This window comes from Serinus canaria, chromosome 14 (genome assembly GCF_022539315.1).
Source record: "Serinus canaria isolate serCan28SL12 chromosome 14, serCan2020, whole genome shotgun sequence".
In the NCBI taxonomy this organism is placed as follows: Eukaryota; Metazoa; Chordata; class Aves; order Passeriformes; family Fringillidae; genus Serinus; species Serinus canaria.
The window spans coordinates 8804791-8827316 of NC_066328.1; the positions used below are offsets into that span (position 1 = coordinate 8804791).

Here is a 22526-nt window from a genome sequence, read left to right on the forward strand (position 1 = left end):
CTTTAGGTTAAGGTGCAAATTATGCATAATTAACAATGGTGTCAATGATTACAAGAAAAAAGTTACTCCACAGGAAGAGTTCTGCTGCTTGGTCTGTTTTGTGCCACATTCTCTTCTTGTTACTCCAGAAGAGGTGAGCAATAAAACCAGAAGAGTTTCACTCCAAAACCTTTCTGAAGGAATTTCCAGGTTTCACATCTCCAGGGAACAGCTGATCCTCACAGTGCTTCATATGGGAAACATGTCCTAACAGGTGAGTGAAATGAATGAAGAGGATCTCCCCCTGCAGCTCCTGATCTCTCCTGTCCACAGGAGACAGGTGAGGAAAATGTTATTTATCTGCACTCTTCGTGTTGATGATCACTGAGCAAAGCAATGGTGTTAAATCAGAATAATCATTTTTGAGTGTCACTTCTCATTCTGAGAACTTTGCCATTACTGGGTCTTTTCCTCAGTTTTCTGTCTTCATTTTCACCTCTACATTTACAGGTGAGAAAGTGCTAAAAACTTGAAGGTTCTCAGAGTCATCTTGGTGGACATTTTTGTACAGCACTTGGGAACCCCAAACTACAAATGTGTTTCATCTTGTCAGTCTTGAATATCATTTCCCTAAATATTTCTAAATAATATGTCCCTCCTCTTTCTCTCAGAGTCTATTGTGTAGATTTTGTCATTGTAATGCTCCAAAATATGCAAGTTACAGCTAAATCAGAGAATTAGAGCAGACTGAGAAAGGAGAAACATCTTCCTAAGTGATTAAGGATTGTTTACAAGTGGTCAGTGTTTCTCTGCCACAATGTCCAAGGATTGTGGAGAACACCATGAATTTCTGCTGCTTTTGACAAAATATCTCTTTGTGGGGGGGAAATCTGCATCCAGATTGTTTATGTTGGCAGACACCACTGAAAAGATTAAGTTGTGTTAAGCTCTGGGTATTTGAACTCATTTGCCTGATGGGCAGAATAAATATCACTGTATAAGGTTCTACTAAGGAACAAGGCAATAGTTCTAATGTTACAGAAGTAACTTTTCTTGAGGAATAAAATTGACTAATGCCGACATCTGTGCATCAAAGATGTGAGAATAAACAGCTACAACTGAAGACGTGGGACAAGGGGTAAAAGACATAGGCAGGCCATTGATCTGTTTTTATTTCTTGTGGGATGCCTGGAGTTGAAAATGCTTGTAGGAAATGTTTGATAACATCTTTTGCTGTTTCACCTATGTGAGCAGAGGCAAAGATTGCATCTGAGAATCTGTCTATGGAAACATGTATACATTTAAAGCAACCAAAAGACACATAATGGGTCACATTGCTTTGCCAGATTTGTAAACTGTGAAGCCCTCTGGGATTTACTCCAGCCCCAATAGACAGCAGAGAATATTTTGGGCAGTCAGGGCATGTAGTGACAACATGTGTTACTGCAGGGGTGTTAGTTTGTTTATTACCTTCTGTTAGGAATCTTGGCATAGAAGAATGAGAATGTACACGCATGACAAAATAGGGATGCTGTTTCAGAGAAAGAATAAAAATTAAAGTTTTAAGCAAGGAGTATAACTGATCATTAGCAACTGTCTCTAGGAATGAATTTTCAGCTCCCTCAACAATACCTGTAAAATAAGCAGAATCAGTTACGAAATTAAAAAGGAATGTAACAAAACAAACAACAGGACTAAATCTTCATTAATGATCTTTTTAGCAAAGGCTTCACCCAATTAATAGTTTGTAATAGTCTGAGAGAGAATTTGAAGTCCCAAATATTTCTAGGGTGATGTTTGCTGTATCTTTTCCTCAGCAATGGTCAGTCCCGCTTGTTGGGTGGCTTTAAGGTCGCATCTAAAGATGGATCACTTCCAGCTGCATTCCATCATTATATGGATAATTATATTATCCATATAATGATAAACAATTGCTTGTGGATGATTCTGGAAAAGGGGAGCCAAAATTTTAGCTTTCTGCAGGGTTTACTGGGCTTTTGCTTTATATCTACAAACTCTGGAGCAGGTATGTTACCATCAAGCTTTTGCATGAGTGCTTTCTTTGCTGCATTTTTAATATCATCAAGCTCTGGCTTTGGGAGGTTTGCAGCCTAATCATGGGGCTGGGTATGTGCTCCCTCCCCAGCTAAGTTTTCTAGTGTTAGCATTGCCTGTGCCTGCTTTTCAGCACTGTAAAGCAACAATTGATTTAACAATCTCTTCCACCCCCTTTCCCCCAGGGTGAATTCAGCTGAAGACAGCAGCTCAGTCATCACATGCTTTAAGTCATGAGGGGTTAAAAGACATGCAGTGAAAGCAGCTTGCATTAGACTGCTCAAGAAAGGAGAAGCCTTGCCATAGTTTTTGGCAGCCTTACATAGTCTTTGTATGTCTCTGTAGGCTAGAGGCTCTCATGTAGGACCAGCCCTTCCCCTTCTGTTCTTTACCATTCCCCTCTGGCTCTTCTGCCATGCATCAATGGAATCACTGGCTCTAGAAGGGATTAGGTTTTCTTCTGAGGAGGGAAGAGGATGCAAGCACAGTGTTGTTATTGCTGGAAGGTTAAAGACAGAGCTTGTGCTCTGGTGTGAGCACCAGCATAGAGACATAGACACGGCCATATTGGAAAGCAGAGCTTCTGGGACCGTGCTGGGCGTGGCTCTGGCTCCACATGAGGGGCGTGGCCTGAGGCATGCTGGGAGTTGTAGTCAAGAGTGGCGGTGGTGGAGTTGGAGGGTGAACGTTGAGGCAGCCTGGTGCCTCTGCTGGCATAGACGTTAGGAGGGTGGTTAGCAGGTAATGCGACAGGAAATTCAGATGGATAGGAGAGAGGTTGGGGTGGTGAAGGAGCAGGGAAGGTGTGGGGGATCCAAGAGGAATCCTGAGCAGAGGAGGCTGAAGGGGATACAGGGTAGCTGAGTAACTTGGGTCAAGTTCCATTCTGAGGCAGCCTGCGGGAGGACAGGGGACAGAACACGAAGGGGCACGGGTTGCAATTTGCACTGCTTCCTATGTCTGGGACAGCTTCCGCCCTCGACTTCCATCCCCAGGGAGAGAGGGGTTAAAAGCAGTCTCGGTTTGGGAAGGGATCCTGCACTGCAGAGTGGCCTTGGCCCCCCCAGATTCCTGCCACACCAGCGAGGCCAGGGAGGGGCCGAGCGCCGGCAGCCGGTGCTCTTTGGCTTTGAGCTTTTTGAGAATCACACGGAGAGCAGGCAGCAGACACAGCATGAGAGGGTCCCGTCGTAACTAGGGCGTAAAGCATGACACCCACAAAATTCCAAAATCCTGCGGAAAAGATTCCACAGGCAGTGCCGTGTTCTGCAGTGCTGTGTGGGGCCGAGCCAGGGCTGCAGCTGGCAAGGCAGAAGCGACCCGGCTGGGCAGTGCCCGGCGGGCAGGCGAGTGTGGGGCCATGGCTGTGCCAGAGCCTGGCACGGCACTACTGCTTACAGTCACTGGAAAGTTCCGAAACACCCATTTTCGGGGGTTTTTAACTCGCGACTTTGGGCCTTGTGCTTCTGTGGACAGCTAAGAAAAATTTAAAGTTATCGTATATGTCCCTGTCTAGTCCTGGCAGTCTTATTCCCATAAAAATTGGGATTAGGTGGGCTATGCCCACCTGGTTGGGGCAGGAGCAGCAGGAATAAGTGTCTATTTTCTCTGCTTACCTGCTTTTTCTGGCAGGCATCCAAAAGATCTGACTCCGAGGGTTGCTTGTAACCATGTCAGGCCTGCCGATTTAATCCAAGCAGAGAAAATAAGAGGTCCTTATGATTGGCAAAACCCAGCAAGAGCAAACAGAAGAAGATCCCTCAATCTGAGGTCCCTGTTCGGGCGCTGGTTATTGTAGTTTTCATTCGCTGCAATCCCTAGTTTGACTTGGCCGTGGGAACTGGCAAAAAAAGGGATGGGAATGATGGTCTTGCCCAAAAAAAAAAAAAACCAAAAAAACTTTAATATTAAAATAACAAAATGTAGAAACCGCAGAGTCTGGGGCCATGATCCAAAGATGGGAGGGAGGGGGCGTGGCAAATATTACAAGGTATAGGGATTGTCTGAGGGCAAGGGTCCAATCTGGAATGCAAACTCAGAACATGACCTTATTTGTAAAAGGTACTGAACCACCTGAGAACAAGAACCAGAAACCTGACCAAATATAGGATAGTTCTATTAACATATTGGCCCCCATGACCCCACTCCTATTGCCATGACCTGGCTAGGTGTCCTTTTTTCAGTGTCCTGTTCCCCATGGCCTCAGGCTGATGCCCCCTGCAAATGTTACAGAGGTTAAACCACCATTTATTCCAGCTGGACAAGATTCCACAGTTTTTGTTGCAGGATTCATAGCAACAACTCTGCTAATTTTATTAACCTCAAGATGACTGTGCTTATTCCTTCTATATACCATAATGTCAAATATTCACATCACAAAAATACAGGTAACATGACATAAAATGAGGATGTGTGTAAACTACCTATTTATTCAAGCTGCTTTGCATTCATTTATTCAACATCATACATGGGACATCATCCAATAACTGGATTTGCTTAAATGTCTTTTCTTTCATTCCAGGTGACTGATTCCTTAGGTGTACACCTGATTCCTTCCCCCTCACCATCTGATAAAACATCATTTATCATGAGAACATTTCTTAAATCCTGGATTCCTCAGTGTTTGTGGATTCTCAGGTCACCTTCCAGAACATTCCATGGAATCAACAGGCTTCTTACATCTCAGCTAGTTTCCCATTATGAATCTATATGCCAGGGTAAAAAGGAAATTCCAGAATATTTCAACTTTGCAAGTGATGTTTTAGATAAGTGGACACAACTGGAAAAGGTAGTATTTGTCTTTTATTTTCTAGACATTGAATTGTAGTTTAACCCCAGCTGTCAACTAAGCCCCTGGATCTCACACACACACATACACACACTTCCAGTGGGATGGGGAGGAGAAACAGGACGAAAAAAAGGTAAAAACCAGGAGTTGAGAAAGGAAACGTTTAAGAATTGAAATATAATAATAATCATCATCATATTAGTAGCAGTAGTAACTCACTGCCCACTGGTTGATGCCCAGCTCATCCCCAAACACCTCCCAACAAACTTCCAGGGTATCAACTGAGCAGGACCTCCTGTGATGAGGAATATCCCTTCAGGCAGTTCAGGTCAGCTGTCCTGTCCATGATCTCTCCCAGCTTCTTGTACACCTCTTTGTTGGCAGAGTGTGGGAAACTGAAAAGTCCTGGACTTAGAGTAAGCACTGCTTAGTAACAACTAAAACATCAGTGTGTTATCAACACTACACTGATCCTAAATTCATAAACCACAGCAATTTCCCAGGACATTGTAAGAAAATTGACTCTATTCCAGACTAAATGAGGACACAGTGGAAAGAATCTCAGATGTTACAAATCCGTTTTCCTCATGGGTACTGGGCAATATTGGCTGCAGAGTGGAAAGCACTATGTAATTTTGTTTGTCAGAAATACAGGTGTCACCCTAAGAGAGTGCCAGGGGTGACTTGCTTAGTTTAGAGTTATTTTGTATTGAAATGAAACCTTTTAAAGTTCTTCTTATTTTAATGTCTTCTCACATGTTGAAGGACGGAAGAAAACCAGCAAATCCAGCTTTTTGGTGGGTCAATGGTAAGGGAGAGGAGGTGAAGTGGAGCTTTGAGGAGTTTGGCTCTCTGTCCAAGAAGACAGCCAATGTCCTTTCTGAGGCCTGTGGTTTGCAGAGAGGAGACAGAATTGTAGCAATTCTGCCTCGTGTTCCTGAGTGGTGGCTCCTGAATGTGGCCTGCATACGAGCAGGTGAGTGACTCACGGGCTTGGTGGGTGCAGACAGAAAGCAAACAGAGCCTACAAGCCATCTGTTAGATTAGGGTGAAGAAAATGCAAACAGGAATATTCTGTTGGGACCTCTACAACTGCTCTTTTGCCCGGAAGGAGAATTGGCAGCACCCACACAGGAAGCACAGGGCCAGACATGGTCCAGTCCAAATCAGTCAGTTCAGCCAGTGAGGGATGAATGGCTGCAACCAAAGGCCAGACTTGACCACATACACTGGAAGGGAGCTGAGTTTATAATGGAAGAACTTATATGATTGGTGTCATTAATAATTCAACAGATCTATTTTGCTCTGCTTTTAAACTGATAAACATCCATGATGGATAAAATCAGCATCAACAGAGAGACATAATAGAGTATTTTTGAGAAATGCTGAGTTTATTCAATTGCTTCTTGCTTTTTTCCAGGAATTGTCTTTTTTCCAGGAACCTCCCAGTTAACAGCCAAAGACATCTTATACCGACTCCAGGCTTCAAAGGCCAAGTGCATTGTCACCAATGACACCCTGGCACCTGCAGTGGAATCTGTCCTGTCTGGCAGCAAGTTCCTGAAAAGTAAACTCATTGTAGGCCAAGGGAGCAGGGAAGGGTGGCTGAACTTCAAAGAACTCCTTGCGTGAGTATCCAGCTCTTTTCCTTCCATTTCTTTGAGGTGAAGGGAGATGTATAAGTCAGGTGACATTGCTGAGTTGTGGGGGAAATTTTCAAAATATGAGTGAGCTACATTTCTGTCAACTTGCAGCACTATGATTACATTGCATTAAGTATTTATTCATCCAACCCAGGTTTTCAGACCCAAGTTCAGGTCCTTCAGCTTCTTCTTGCTCCTCAGCCAGAGTACACATGACAGGCAAAATGTGTTCTCTAACTTTTCCCTGTGATATATAATGGATTTAGTCAGATCATATAATCTGGGGCAATTTTCCTGTTGATCTCGTAAACATTAAAAATACTGCTTCCTTGGTGGAAAACTGCATGCAGTGACCAGAATACATAATTTTTTCTGAAGGGGTGCATCTGCTGACCATATATGTGTCCAGACAAGGAGTCAAGACCCAATGATTGTGTATTTTACCAGCGGAACTACGGGCTTCCCAAAAATGGTGCTGCATTCCCACTGCAGTTACGGCATTGGATTTGCAACCACTGGCAGGTATTACCTTGCAGTTCCCCACAGGGTCCTGATTAAATGCTGTAATCAGCATTAAACTGAACATGAGACCATAACATTCCAGTAAATATAGGTATTTCATGACTGTAGGATTTGCAGCTTTCTCATCTTTCTTCTCTCATGGTAAAACCCTTGTTATTAAAACCTTCTTGAAGGCCCAGTTGAGCTCATTATGTGCAGAGTTGTGTCCCTTGCAGGGCTGAAAGCAGAGGAGCAATAAGGAAAGTATTTCTGCAACCACACCAGAGGAAGTCAAGTGCTCTCATTTTGGGTCAGCCTTCCCTGAGAGCCAAAGCAATCTTGGGCTGTTTCATTACACCTTAAAAGGTAACTTTGTGGCTTGGTACTGATTTGCTTTCCCTGAAAGTAATTTTTAATCTCTGCTTTTCCATCAGGCGTTGGCTGGACTTGACTCCTTCAGATGTAATGTGGAATACCTCTGATACTGGCTGGGCAAAATCAGCCTATGGCAGTGTTTTTTCACCATGGATCTGTGGAGCCTGTGTCTTTATACACGATTTGCCACAGTTTCAACCAGAAATTATTGGAGAGGTGAGTAATCCCCGCATCCCAGGCAATCCAAAGGTACCAGAATGCCTATTCCTCTTCGCAGCTCTTTTTCAAAACATTTTTTAAAACTTTTTCATCAGCTGGATGATTCTCCTCAACATTGGCTTCTTGTGTGGGGCAGAAACCTTGACTTCCCAAGAATAATACTGGGAAAGTTGTGGTATAGTTCCCTATCACCAATTAGGATTGAGTCTGGGACACAGGCACCTTGGAAAACCCCCTAAAAACCCTTAACTGGAACTACTGCACTCGCTGGTCCTTCATTTACATGAGTGACTTCTGTTGGACAGAAAATTCCATATTATGCAGGAGTTGGACCGCCTGATACAGCATTTTTAGGGTTTTCATCTTGCAGACATTTGAGCATGTGAATTGTGTTAATCACTTGCACGTTCACAAGGTCAGACCCAGCATTACACTTTCTTTTCAGCACCATAACTTCCTCTTTTTCTAGACTCTCTCAAAATATCCCATCACCACCTTCTGCACAGCTCCCACCGGGTTCCGCATGCTGGTTCAACATGATATGAGCAGGTACAGCAGGGAGGGGAGGGAGCTGGGGTATAATGCTGGGACAGCTCTGCATGCTTAGTTCCTTGGGTTCCTTAATTCTCTTTTTCAGTTCAAGGAAACCTAATTAGCAAAGCTTGCTCTCAGTACATAACGCTCTCCATTTTCAAATGTGAGAAGAATTAGCCACACCATAGGCTACCTGGGCTTCAGGACTGGGTCTTTGAATAGACAGCACAGAGGAAACAGAGGAGATTTTTTTTAAGCTGTCACTTCCTCTGAACTCAGGCTTCACAGTTCAATTTAAGCCAGTGTTTTAGGCAGCATTGGATCAGGAGTTACTGGTGCACCATGGAGTTGTTCTCACATGCTTGAGAATGAAGGGAGCAGTTAGAGGAGTTCCACATGCTGAGAGTTATTTGGCAGCTGCTCTTCCTGGTTTGTTACTCTGTAAAATACCCAGCCTGTGAGAAGTGGTTTGCAAGGAGTTTTCACATCTTTGGTAAGGTACTCCTTCTTGTCACATAGCTCTTTCATCCTGCCAAAAGCCAACCCAGCTTTAGCAGAGAGCTCAGCCTCTGTCATCCTGTTCAGTCTTTCATTCAGTCTTAGGTGTACTTGGAAAGCCAAGGAAGTCTGTTTAGTTAGGGCTGCTAACTGCTCATTTTAGGAGTTAAGAGGATGATTTCATTTGCTCTTCCTCTCAAGGTACAAGTTCTTGAAACTGAAGCACTGTGTAACTGGAGGGGAAGCACTGAATCCTGAAGTGTTTTCCCAGTGGAAAACCCAGACAGGGGTGGATATCCATGAAGGTTATGGCCAGTCCGAAACAGTACGTTTGCATTAATTCTTGTAGTATAACCATTCAAAGGTAAGACTACCAGAGCCACTATGTCCTTGATAAATCAATTTATATGATTAAAAAAAAAAAAAAAGACTTTGTATAATTACGATTATACAGTTCCAGAATCAGCGAGCTGCATATTCGAATGGTTTAGACCCCTGTAAAAACCATGCCAGAGACACTTCAGATCAAATATATTGTAGGAGATCCCTTTGTCATCTTTACTTCAAAAAAAACTCTGAAAACATAATTTGCTCCAGCTATCAATTTGGCCTGTCTGAGTTTTTAATGGCAAATATTAAACCAGCTCACATCTCAGACTTCTCTGTAAATGAACATCAACAAAACTATTAAGAGCCAGATCTCAGGGTTTCTCTCATTTTGCCCTTGAAATGGTCCCATATTAATTGTCCCAGTATTGAAATAAGATCTGTAATAATAATCTGCTGTCCTGCAAAATAAAAGTCAAGTGTTTGCAGGACAATCCACTGGCTCAGACTCAACAAAACAAAGTTCTCACAGGTCTGAGATGGACCTGAAATGCCTCTCAACCCCTCTGATGTTCTCAAAAACCCACAGTGCTTTGGTCCTGATTCAGCCCTTGTCACAACAAAGCCATGGAAAGATGCCTAATGCAAACAATAATAAAATTTACAAAATGTTGCAACAATTTAAAAAAATCTTTAAAAAAATCTGTTCTGCAGGTGGCAATCTGTGCCAATATGAAAGGCATGAAAATTAAACCTGGCTCTTTGGGAAAACCTGCTCCCCCTTTTGATGTGCAGGTATGAGGCAGTTGTGGGTAGAACAGTAAGGCAGTGCTGCCTGTGTCCCTTCTGTGCCCTGCCCAGAGCTGCAGCAGATGTTCCTGCACCCCTGCTGTGTCTGTCCTTTCTGCAGATCGTAGATGAGCATGGGGCTGTTGTGCCTAAAGGAGAAGAGGGCACCATTGCTATCCGAGTGAAACCCACACGACCCTTCTGTCTGTTCTCTGAGTACCTGGTGAGCCTGACTTGCTGTGTCTGTGTCTGCTGAGGGACTCAGGACAGACCCAGGGCAAAGGTCTGCCAGGAGCAGAATTCCATGCAGGATCCTCAGAAAGTCTCACTGGGTTACTTGAGGACTTTGAGCCTTATCAGTGTGTGGTGATGCTGAGGTGCAGGATGTTCTTAAGAAAACAGTGGACTCAGGCAAACTTAAATATATTCTCCCCTGCAACTGAACTATCATAATTAATAAGCTTTGGGGGACCTATCTATATTTTTAATCCTTTTCTGAACCCCCATAATATTTGGATATTTGTAGCATCCTCAAACAACAACTTGTAAAATGTAATTGCTCACTAGGGGATAAGAAACTTCCTCCAGTTCAATTCTATTGCTTCTGGTTTTCACTCTGTCTTCTGTTGTCAAAGTGTTTTCCTATGTAACCAAGAGGTTACACTGGATGTTGAGGTCCTATTGGTCAATGCAAATAATGAAGTTTTTCCTGCAGGTGACCTCATTTGAGTTTTGGTCCTATCAGTTAAGGGTAAAAAATTTCTTTTGACAGGATGTTATTGTGGCAACCACCTGCAATGATAAATCATTCCCTGGGCAGAGTGGGTTACACGTTTTTGTGGGTTACTCATTTGCTGTGATGGATGGGCATTTCGATAGAGCAGCACAACCTTTTCTCTCTAGAACAGAAATCTCTACATACATTCTTTGGTGTATAGTGCTCTTTTCCACCTGTCACATACTTCAGGCATCACACTGCTAATTAACATGGCTTTTTAGTTGAAAATATGAAGCAGTACTGAACACACTTACTTTGAGAGCAACTGAAAAAATTATTTTTGTCATTTTTTGCATCAGATACCTTTTCTGAAATATTTGATTGTTGCCAGGATAATCCAGAGAAAACTGCTGCCACTCTGTGTGGAGATTTTTATCTCACCGGGGACAGAGGCGTTATGGATGAAGAGGGATATATCTGGTTTGTTGGAAGAGCTGATGATATCATTAACTCTGCTGGGTAAGGCATTCCCTGTTAGATCTGCCTGATGAAACGCAGCCTGGAAAGGCCAAAGGCCTGGTCCCTGCTGCTGGGCTGAGCTGTCTCTGTGCTCCCCAGGTACCGCATTGGCCCCTTTGAAGTGGAGAGTGCATTGATAGAGCACCCGGCAGTCGTGGAGGCGGCTGTTGTCAGCAGTCCTGACCCAGTGCGAGGGGAGGTAAAACAAAATAGGCAAAAATGTAAAAGAAATACTCTTTCTACTAAGTATCAGCTTCCTTAGATGTACTAGGCTTCCCTGGAAGTCAGTATGTTACATATTTTTTAAACAGTCAGGCTAATTTATTTTAAATCCACATATTAACAGATCTTACAATATCAGAATTATTTCTTTGTTTGAAGGTTTTTATGTGGAAAACTATTTTAGCTTTTCAGACTAATAAAGACATGTTTTTGTCTAAGCAATGAAATTTTGATTATTTCTTGTTTTGGCACTTAGTGCAGTGTAGCAGTGACATCCAGAGTATTTAATTTTTGTTTTATATTTTCTAACTTTGCAACATTTCTTTGAGCAACAGAGTCAAGATTTTCAGCTTTATTAGGATATACCTTTAAGGAAAAAAAAAGCTGGAAATATGGAAAAAAATCCCCTGCTCCAGAATGGGTCCTTCATAACATAGCATTCTGTAATAAATAGCTAATTAAAAGGGAAATTAAAGAAAAATATCAAGTTTTGTCATTCTGAATTTTGACATCGATTATCACAGTTGTATTCCCTTATTGTCACCTCTGGAAGTTAATGGAACCCCTTCATTTTTGTGGCACAGGTTGTCAAAGCTTTCATTATTTTAGCTCCTGCTTATGAATCACATGATCAAAAAAAATTAGCTGTTGAACTTCAACAACATGTCAAGAAGGTGACTGCACCATACAAGTATCCACGGAAGGTAAGTACAGCCCAAAAAGACGGGTTCTCTCATTTTACCAGAACTGAGCATTTTTTGTCCTGCCTCAGCTCTTTTCTAACACTTTTCTGACAAACACTCCAACCAGAGTTAGATAAAATAAAAGTAGATGACAGAATCAGCTGCAGCTGTAGCCTTGGGTTGGCTGTGTGTGATAGAATGGACCCAGGGGGAGGCAATGGTTATGAAATTTTACTTCCTGAGAGCCCAGTCTTTCTTTCATGGAGTACTGGCGTTTTCACAGCAGCTCAAATGACAAGGTATTCAGTCAGCATCTCATCATCCCAGCCCTGGCTCTGCAGTTTCCCATCCTTTTATCCCCAGCCATAATGAATGTGTGTCCTTCCTTCAGCTGGGAATTTAAACATTATGTATTTTTGCCTTTCAGGTGGAGTTTGTTAAGGAGCTGCCAAAGACAGTTACTGGGAAAATCCAGAGAAATGTTCTAAGGGGCAAAGAGTGGGCAAAAGTATAAAAAGAGCAAGAGTGATCTGGAAAACAAGGAGAGAAATATTCTATTACCTGTACCAACCAGAACACATCAAACATGGCACATGTTTATAACCCAGAACACATGGAAACATTGTGAAAAACAAACTGTGGAAGAAAAAGTAGAAAACATTCAAACATAGTGTAACTACACTCTTAGAGACATACAAATAAAAGAGAAGTTAATAAAAATAATCTTTGTCCTGTGGTGGGTATTAGCAGCACATTGATATATTCTTGACAATAACTACCACTATCACATTCTCAGATTCTTTCAGAGTGGAAAGAAAAAAATTTCTTTTGAATGCTTCTCTTCATCATGATGAATTTGTTATGTACCTAAATGGTTAAAGTTGAGGCAAAAGAAGACCTAAAGTGCTTTAGGTTAAGGTGCAAATGACGCACAATTAACAATGGTGTCAATGATTACAAGAAAAAAGTTACTCCACAGGAAGAGTTCTGCTGCTTGGTCTGTTTTGTGCCACATTCTCTTTTTGTTACTCCAGAAGAGGTGAGCAATAAAGCCAGAAGAGTTTCACTCCAAAACCTTTCTGAAGGAATTTCCAGGTTTCACATCTCCAGGGAACAGCTGATCCTCACAGTGCTTCATATGGGAAACATGTCCTAACAGGTGAGTGAAATGAATGAAGAGGATCTCCCCCTGCAGCTCCTGATCTCTCCTGTCCACAGCAGACAGGCCAGGAAAATGAGTAGAAAAGCCTCTACCTCAAACTCAGGGGCTACATAATAAAGTAAATGCTCTTGGGTTTGATGTGGTGAATGGATGTATCAGTCAGCAACTGCTGAGGCTAAACAGTGAGATTCTTGATGGAACTAGTTTGGAAACAAGCAGAAAAGAAAAAGGAATAGAGAATCAGATACTGAATGTATGAAGCAGGAACATTCTTCTAATGTAAAGAATAATATATGATGTTGTGTTTTACTATGGAGAGTTGTGGGCAATAAATTTAAAAATTAAAGATATGAGAGAGTAGGAACTTAACATTTAATTAGCATGTTAAAATCATCAGTCTGGCTCTGACTAGCCAAGTCACTTTAATGAAGAACTCCTTAATTCATAACTGGATTATCTTTGGATAATCTCAATATTATTTTTCTTTTTTTTTTGTTGGTTTGATTTTTGTTTGTTTGTTGCTGCAGGATTCATAGCAAAAATTCTGCAATTTTCTTATATAGTGACATCATCTAGACACATAGTTTTCTGCCATGAAGCTGCTGTTGAAGTTACAGAAGCTAAAACTGTTGTGGACTCTGAAACTTCCCAATAGGACTTTCCATGGACATCCCAGGCTGCTTTCCTCTGATGTATATTCCCAGTATGAGTCCATCAGACAGGGCAAACAGGAAATACCAAAGTATTTTAACTTTGCAAGTGATGTACTGGACAAATGGTCTGAGATTGAAAAGGTAGGTGATCTGTTGTGACAATGAAATACTTTATTTTAAATTTCCTTTAGAATAAGCTGGGCTTTCTTCTTTATAAAAACAATCAGTTGCCAAATGAAATTTGCGTTAGAAAATTATACAAAAGTTCATTGTTTCTTGCTTTATTTCTTGTTATTTTGTAAGACCATTAATGCAGAGTAAAAGGCTTAAACTGAAATAGGATCCAGACTAGAAGTTGGGTCTGGAGACAATTAGGCTGGTAAACATTTCAAGTTCAGAAAAGGAGAATCTGTTGGGAATAAATGAGCTTGATGAATAGCAAATCTCAATCCTTTAAGGACAAGAAAAAAAAAGCTTATATGCGAGCTGTCAGATACTCAGATCTTCCATAATTTACAGATGTCTGTGCATTATTATTTCATGGTCTTTCAGAAGAAAATCTTTTATGTTTAAATTCCTGTGTTTCATAGGCTGGGAAGAGACCGTCAAACCCTGCTTTCTGGTGGATAAATGGTGAAGGAGAAGAAGTGAAGTGGAGCTTTGAGGAGCTGGGGTTCCTGTCTCGGAAAGTGGCCAATGTACTGACTAAAGAATGTGGACTGCAGAAGGGAGACAAGCTTATCCTGATCCTACCACGAATTCCAGAATGGTGGCTAGTCAAGGTGGCTTGTATGCGAGCAGGTCAGTGAGGTCAAATGGTCATTGCAAATCGGTTGAGAAGATCAAGAATGAATATGGTTTATCAAGGAAACATAGTGTAATAATCCAGTGAGTGGACTGGCTGCCAGGCAGTCCTGAAGGGTTTTCACCAGGGGCCATAGAAGAGGTAGCTCATGCATTGGGCAAGAAGATGCCAGAAGGCAGGGAAGAGCCATGGAAGTCACCAGGCAGATCCATATTTCATTCCTGACAGGAGAGCACAGGCGTCTGCATTAATCTAATCTAACTTTGGCTGGGGAACACCAGGACAAATCCATATCAGAGATCATTTGGGAATATTGAATAGCTTAGGTTCTTAGAAAAGAATCAGACATAGAAAAAATGCCAACACCAACTAACTTTTCCTGTCTTCCAGGAATTGTCGTAATCCCAGGAACATCCCAATTATCAGCCAAAGACATACTTTACCGACTCCAGGCATCAAAGGCTGCGTGCATCATCACCACTGGCAAACTGGCTCCTGCAGTGGACTCAGTGGCATCCCAGTGCCAGCTCCTGAAAACCAAGCTAATGGTGTCCAAAGGCAGCAGGGAGGGATGGCAGAACTTCACTGAGCTGTACCAGTGAGTATGACTGAGTGCCACAGCAGGGACGAGGACAAAGCAGAGCTGTTCCCACAAGCACTCATTTACATCAACTGCAACCATTGAAGTTATAATTACATTCCCTTTTTACAGAAATCAATCTGCTGACCATTCCTGCATCAAAACAAGGATTCAAGACCCAATGATGATCTTCTTTACCAGTGGAACTACAGGTTCTCCAAAGATGACTCAACATTCCCAGGGCAGTCTTGGTTTCAGACCCCTTTTAAGTGAAAGGTATGAAAGACTTGAGCCTGGTTGAACATAAGATAATTGAAGCTGCATGGTAGAGCTATTGTAAAAAATCACTGAATAAGAAATACTAGTGTACATCCCCAGCCTTTCTCCCTTTGAAATCAGAGTAAAAACTCCATCAGATTGATAGGAACTAGGATCACTTCAGTGTCTCAATCTTTGAATTAATATCTCTTATCCTCTTTCTGGGTATATTTTCTTATCTTTTTTTTTTCTCTCTCTATCAGGTACTGGTTGGATTTGACTCCCTCTCAAATTATATGGAACACTGCAGACACAGGATGGATACTAACTTCAATAGCATCTTTTTTTGATCCTTGGGTTTTTGGATCATGCATCTTTATACATAACCTACCACAGACTGACTCAGAAGTTATCCTAAATGTAAGGGGAAAACTCTTGGAAATATATTTATCTGCAGAAAGCATGCCAAAACCAATTCTTGCATCCACAGATTTCATGGGGGTTGTGTTTATAGTAGTGTTTGAGATATTGTATTTGTTGTGTAAAGCCCTACTTTCATTTTTAATGTACACAGAAGGGTAACAAACATGCAATCCATTCATACGTTTTACTCATAGCTGGTGAGCACATGAAAAAAAATGATCCAAAAGCAGCATTTAATGCCTGCCATTCACTCTAGTGACTGTGGAAATAGTATCAGAGGGTATTAATGCAGAAATGAAGTGTTTCTGTGCCCGCACCATCCAAGATGAAAGTGAACACCTCCCTGTGATGTAGACAGAGGAGGAACTATTCTGGCCATGCCCCAAACTGTGGGTCCTGGTGTCAGGTAGATGTGTTAGCACGGGACCTTTGTAATCAAATCTACAATCTCTGCATATTGCACCAACTGCAGAGGGTTCCTCACCCAACAGAGGATGTGGTACTTTTACATAGGGGACAAATGTACTTCTCCTTTTTGTGTCCCCTGCTTACTGTACATTCCAAAGGCAGTTTTTGTCTGAGCTTCATATGTCCTTCATATTGTTTAACCCTCTAGACTCTCTGCAGATTCCCTATTGATGCCCTGGTCGGTGCTCCAACATTGTTCCGCATGCTGGTGCAAAATGATCTGTCCAAGTACGTAAAAAAATTATTTAGTAATGTTTAATTCACCCTAACTAAACTTAGTCATCTCCTATATCTAACTGCTTGACCCAAAATAGGGTAATAATTTAGTTGAAAATATCCTTGACAAGAAATCCTTGACCATCATGCAAAATTTGTTTTGCTGAAGTTTTTGATCAGAGAAACTTGATGTTTTCCCTCAGAAATTTGAGACTTATGCTACTGAACTTGTGAGTATGAAACTGAGTCTGTTAAATACTTTGTCATAATTTTTGTCTGCCACATTAATTGTCCAGACTTTGGGAAGGACTTCATCCTAGAAAGTGCATGTCAGCATAACTGTGAGGGAAGTATTTGTTGTGGCAGTTGTACCTCACCCCCTGTTCCAGTTCTCACTGCTGGTCATTGTTCCTTCCTTCCCTCTTGAACTTTCTTGCTTGGCCTTTTGCAGAGGGTCAGCAATCAGGGCCCTGGCTCAGCAGATCAGTATTGGTTTATTTATAATCCCAGCTGACTTCAGCAAAAATTTTATTTTTCACATGTTTAACTCTGACTGCTGCTTATGGAGAGTGTTGAGCACGGGGTGATATCCTTGTTGGATTGGGAGGAGAAGGATCAGGGCCCCTCTGATTTCCCCACATTGTGGCACTAACTCTCCCATGGTGTTCACCCTTGCCTGCTCCTTGTCTCTCCCTCTAGATTTAAGTATTGCCTTTCTTGTTTTTAACTTCCTGTGAAGATACAAATTCATGAGCCTGAAGTACTGCATGAGTGGAGGGGAACCACTCAACCCAGAAGTCATGGAGCAGTGGAAGAGCCACACTGGGCTGGACATCCATGAAGTGTATGGCCAGACTGAAATGGTACATCTGTAGGGACAATAGCCTATTAAATCTCTGGAATTTCTTTTTGCTGTAAGGTTTGTTTTGTAAGAACACAGTCTGTTTCCTCCTTCACATTTCTGTGAATGTTTCAGTAATTCCCTTCCCTGGTAACCTCTGAAAGAACTCCCTCTCATGGCTCTCCTCACAAGAACAGAACCTGCCAGGAACATGAGGGTTTAGGGGGGAATGTGCTGTAATATTTCCACAAAAGTCCTTAAGCTAATTCCAAGTAACAGTGTCAGTCAAGAGGGCAGAGTTTGAGTCTAAGGGAAGAAGACTGGTTAGCAGAGGACATGAATTTTTCACAGAGAATGGAACAGGATTATTTCAGGAAGTTCTATGATTTTGCTTATCTGTACCTTACAGCACTGACATATAGGATCCTATGAATCTTAATTCCTTACTTTAGAATTAGTCTAGAAACTACATTTAATGAATTGAGTGTGAATCTAGCAATTTTCTTTTGAAAAGCTTTGGTTTGATTTTGATTTTTTACAGGGAGTCATCTGCTCTGTTTCTAAAGGAATGAAGATTAAACCTGGATCAATGGGGAAAGCAGCTCCCCTTTATGATGTTCAGGTTTGTTGACTGCTCTTTAGATTCTGTCATGGGAGATGTTTGTTTGGTTGGATTTGTGTTTGGAGTTTGCTTTTCCACTGGACTAAAATAAGAACTATTTTTCATTCTAGATCATAGACAAAAATGCCAATATCCTGCCTCCAGGACAACAGGGGGAAATTGCTATCAGAAGCAAACCTATAAGGCCACTTGGTTTTTTCTCTGAATATTTAGTAAGAATTTTATTTTATTCCCTGCCACCACAACCAATCTCCCCAAAAGCTCTCCAACGGCATAGTGGTCCTAAAGGCTGGACATTTTTCACCATTTTATTATTTATTACCAGAGTAACTTGTTTATTTGAATTGGTGGGTGTTAGAAAAGGAAAGAAAATAATTTAGGATCAAGTTAATTTTTTCTTAAAGAATAGAAATTATTTTAAACCCATTTCATTGTATCTTATAGCAATATCAGTACATCATTGACCAAAAAATTAAGTGGCAGTGCACTTGTTATGTGTATTAAACCATAATGTGTAGCTAATACATGCTCAAAATCTAAACTCCTGCTTGTAAACCACTTTAAGGATAACCCTAAGAAAACTGCAGAAAGTGAACGTGGGGATTTTTATGTCACTGGAGACAGAGGGACTATGGATGAAGAGGGATATTTCCAGTTCATTGGCAGAGATGATGACATCATCATTTCTTCAGGGTTAGTTTGCACACACCCATTCTAAACCTGCCATTGTATATCCTCACATGTTGTGTTTTATATTCTTACACGTGAGCTTCTGGAATCATAATCCTGTGACAGGAATGTACTGACCTCTTGATTTTGGAATACTTGCTGTTATTATTAGCTTTCCACAGACCTGCAGTATCATCTCTGTGATGATACTGGATCCATTTCCCCTGCAGCATCTCGTGTGTTTCAACAAAGAATGAAGACTTCAGTTGGCAAAGGAGGGATGTTTATATAGTTTAATTTTTGACTAAAATTGAAGGAACCTCGATTGGATTCAAAGAGCTTTTGAAACAATTTATATGTTGAAACTTGATATTGTATGATATGATTCCATAACCTGGCACAGGCTGCTGCTGCAGACCTCAGCTACAGGGTGGGATGGAGCTCCAGCCGAAGAGCCCCAAGGAGAGAGGACAGATGGAGAAGTATCCACAGCCCCAGCAGTCCTCTGCCACAAAGACCACTATGAAATGCTCCTACTTCTAACCCAGCCCGCTGTCCCATTTTGCCTAAAACTTCTATGGCTGGTTATTGATTTGTTCTGGCTTTGATTATTTTTTTTTTCCTTCAACATGAAAATTTAAAAACTTTTGGTACTGTCTTTTCCAGACAAAAAGCAAGAGCCAAACCTCATTTTTATTTCTCCTGACCTAGGTATCGCATCGGGCCATTTGAAGTAGAGAGTGCCCTGATAGAGCACCCAGCTGTGGTAGAAACAGCTGTTGTCAGCAGCCCAGACCCCCTCAGAGGAGAGGTAAGGATGCTGAATGGAGGGGGAAAGCAATGTATTTGTCCAAATATATAATGATATCAAGGAATTTCTACTTTACTGAAAAACTTAAAGCTCTAAGGCAATAATGTCATCTTAGAATCATGAAATTGTTTAGGTTGGAAAATCCCTCTGAGATCATTGAGTCCAACCATGACGCCAGCACTGTCAGGTCCACAAATACACCATGTGCCTAAGCACCACATCTACTTCCATCATGGATAACCCTAGTGGGGCTGACGAGAAAAATCCCTTCCCATTTACTCTTCTGAGTTTCATTTAATCCCAAGGTCTTCTCTGTGGAGAACACTACTGTGATGTTTACTTTGCCCTTATTCTTAAGCATTTGTCTGTACATTAAATTGTGATTTATGACTCTCGGTGTAGCCAAAGTTCTACTGCACTTGCCTGAGAATTAGACATGGGCTGGAGGTGTGGTAAATGCACAGTCCTGTGCCAGGATAGCAGTGCTTACTGTCCTCAGTGTGAACTTCAGAGAAAAACAAAATGTCCCTTTGCTTCAGACAGAACTCCACAGACACATTTCATTCCCCTTTCCTCTTGGCTGCTGCTGAGAAGAAAGGGAAAAGGCTCTTATTTGTAATGAGGGCACAAAAACTGTCCTATAAACTTTCCCTTCTGCACATACACATGCAGAAGCTGGGCACAATAACTTCATATCCTGTGCTGTTTTCTCTGTTCCTCATGACTGTTGTGATTCTGAGCAGTGCTGCTCACTGGTAACTGCACATCAGCCCTTAAATAAAGATGGTATCAGATCACTTTTGTTAATTCTACCTTACAGGTTGTGAAAGCATTTGTGGTTCTGTCCCCAACTTTTTCATCCACTGACCTGAAGAGCTTAACTCGTGACTTGCAGGACCATGTCAAGAAAACTACTGCTCCATATAAATACCCTAGAAAGGTAAATATTTCTGAGGAGAAACTTTAAAACAGGGCACCCTTCCCTAAATCTCAGGAGAATTACCATTTAGATTTTCATGATTCACTTGAAAGAGACAGCAGTAAAGATTCATCTAGACCACTGGCTCCAGAAGACCTTTCCCAAATAACACTAGTTTAGATTGTTTTTGATGAATTTGTGTAAAAGTACTTGTTCAAACTTCTCAAAATTTTCTAGGTTTTGTATATCCCAGTCAGATCTCCATGTTCTAAGTCAGACTCACAATCATAATTCTCCATTTTGTGTTTAACCTTCAAACCAGCACTTGCCCATGCCTTTAAGGTAGCATGTGACTGAATCTAAAGAAGTTTTTATCTACTGATCATCACAACTAATAAACTGACACAAGCCCAAGAGGACACACTTGGTGCTTCTCAGTAATCCCAGCACCACAGGAAATGATCTGCAGTGCCTTAGCTAACTTGAGCAGAGCTCACAGAACTAAGAACCATTAAAGACCTTGGGGCTGTAACATCCTTTTCGTTCTTCTTTTTGTCATTCATCTCTGACCTCTGATACCATTCAGGCATTTGCCCTTCTGCTGTGAGTTACTATACTCAGTTTGGCCAGCTGAGAGGCAGCTGTACAGATGTTTGGCCATCCAGGCAGCCACAGAGATGGTGTCACAAGTGGCACAATGTGCTCTTTGGTTTGGATTTGAGGCAGGCAGCTCTTACTGATGGGAGCCCTCAGTTTTCCACATATGCTTGGAGAGTCTTGGAAAACCAACTCTGTAGAACATGCTGCATTGCCTTCTCTCTTTATTTTATCTAGGTGGAATTTGTCAAAGAGCTGCCAAAGACAGTCACTGGGAAGATCAAGAGGAATGAATTAAGAGACAAAGAGTGGGGACGGATATAGCATTGTTTGGAATTTAACAGAACTACTTCCATTCCATTAGCACTATATACATTTCACTGCTATAGCTGCCATCATTCTGATCTCTTTTTGTTAGTGCTTGAGAATCAAATAACTACAGGTAACATCAAGATGTGATATTTGTGCCTGCTTGCAGAGTTTCCAATGTCAGTACCTGACTGAATTGTATTATTCTGGGTGAAAAATAAAATTTTCAATAGACAACTTCAATAGGCTTTCCCTCTGAGACCTCCTCACAATCCCTCTTTGCAGACCAGCTTCTATTTGATGTCATTTTTGAGAGACAATAAAAAAGATAATGCCCACATTTGAAAAGATATTTTATGTCAGATATATTTTGATTCACTGTTTCCTGAGAGTTTACCCTGACATCCAAAGCTTATGGAAGGGACATGGTGACTGGTATGGACACTATATGGGTTTCAAAAATGCAGCATTATGAAAGGATTGGAAAAGAACATCTTTTCTGGTGCCATTGGATAGTGGCAGTAAAAGTCCTAAAAATTCATTGTTACTGATGGTGAATTAGCAGTTTTAATGGATAGGTTCAAAATCCACACTTTTGGTGGTAGGATGAGAACCATGTGTAGGTGTCCTTTCTTTTGAAAGTGTCTTGACTCTTGAAAGCACTAGCCAGGAGTGGAATTCTCAATGCAAGGCTGGAAGTACTTTGAAATAGATATGAACATAAGATCACATCTTTTGCTTTAAAAACCCCTCTGAGGTAAATGAAATTGGAATTGAGATTATGTTCAGGATCTGAGAAATAATCATTTAATAGATGATGCTGTTATACATAATGAGAAATTAGTAAATTGTAGAAATTAACAGTATGTGCTTAATCTTGCGCATACACATATATAGTGTATATAAATATATGGGTTTTGCATGCATTTGTTCACATAAAATTGCTATGCTTGCATTAGTAAGAAAGTTAATATTTAGTTTTATGTCTTGAAATGCTTAATACATTTCCAGAATGGGTTTGGAACTTGGTCCTTCAGATTTTCTGGACTGTGATTTTTGTGACTTTGCATGAGTTATTTTTGCCAGACCATTGAGCAGGAGCATTTTATAAGTGATCTATAACTTCATCTCCTTTCCCTGCAATACCAAAAGTTGGAATAAAGCTTTAATGAAAAACAGAGCAGCCTTTAGATAAGTTTGGGCTTAGTTATTTAAAAGGATTTCAGATTCTTGCTATAAAACCAACTTTTCTGCTAATACTTGATCTAGATCTAAATAGTCATCCTGTAAAAATAAAAAATGAACACAATTTATAAATGAAATGTACATAAGCTTATCTGTTT

The 22526-nt window shown here is 41.2% G+C and overlaps 2 protein-coding genes across 11 annotated transcripts in view; both read left to right on the forward strand.

Annotated features, from left to right (window-relative positions):
- Positions 1-12573, forward strand: part of LOC103817888 (acyl-coenzyme A synthetase ACSM4, mitochondrial) — a 27037-nt gene extending 14464 nt beyond the window's left edge. For 3 of the 7 annotated variants that reach the window (XM_050980157.1, XM_050980155.1, XM_050980154.1), the window contains exons 2-14: positions 4556-4822; positions 5588-5798; positions 6243-6450; positions 6844-6987; positions 7401-7557; positions 8030-8109; positions 8794-8917; positions 9634-9714; positions 9830-9931; positions 10818-10945; positions 11045-11144; positions 11752-11871; positions 12278-12573. In XM_050980157.1, the coding sequence (XP_050836114.1) occupies positions 4622-4822; positions 5588-5798; positions 6243-6450; positions 6844-6987; positions 7401-7557; positions 8030-8109; positions 8794-8917; positions 9634-9714; positions 9830-9931; positions 10818-10945; positions 11045-11144; positions 11752-11871; positions 12278-12364 (1743 nt within the window). In that variant the 5' untranslated portion in view covers positions 4556-4621 and the 3' untranslated portion in view covers positions 12365-12573. Of the gene's footprint in view, positions 1-121; positions 254-4555; positions 4823-5587; positions 5799-6242; positions 6451-6843; positions 6988-7400; positions 7558-8029; positions 8110-8793; positions 8918-9633; positions 9715-9829; positions 9932-10817; positions 10946-11044; positions 11145-11751; positions 11872-12277 lie in introns of those variants that run through there. The other 4 variants (XM_050980156.1, XM_050980158.1, XM_050980159.1 and 1 more) reach the window with 4 other exon arrangements.
- LOC103817691 (acyl-coenzyme A synthetase ACSM4, mitochondrial-like) lies at positions 155-21533 on the forward strand. 4 transcript variants are annotated; one of them, XM_050980162.1, is made up of 14 exons: positions 155-253; positions 13540-13806; positions 14256-14466; positions 14861-15068; positions 15183-15326; positions 15572-15728; positions 16348-16427; positions 17155-17278; positions 17798-17878; positions 17989-18090; positions 18444-18571; positions 19259-19358; positions 20179-20298; positions 21112-21533. In XM_050980162.1, exons 2-14 carry the CDS (start codon positions 13606-13608, stop codon positions 21196-21198), a joined length of 1743 nt encoding a protein of 580 aa, XP_050836119.1. In that variant the 5' UTR covers positions 155-253; positions 13540-13605; the 3' UTR covers positions 21199-21533. The 4 variants fall into 4 exon arrangements, with proteins under 4 accessions (XP_050836119.1, XP_050836118.1, XP_018771511.1 ...); XM_050980161.1 differs by having other exon boundaries at positions 162-253; positions 13576-13806; XM_018915966.3 differs by lacking the exon at positions 155-253 and adding an exon at positions 12721-13009.
- Positions 21534-22526: the final 993 nt, after the last annotated feature.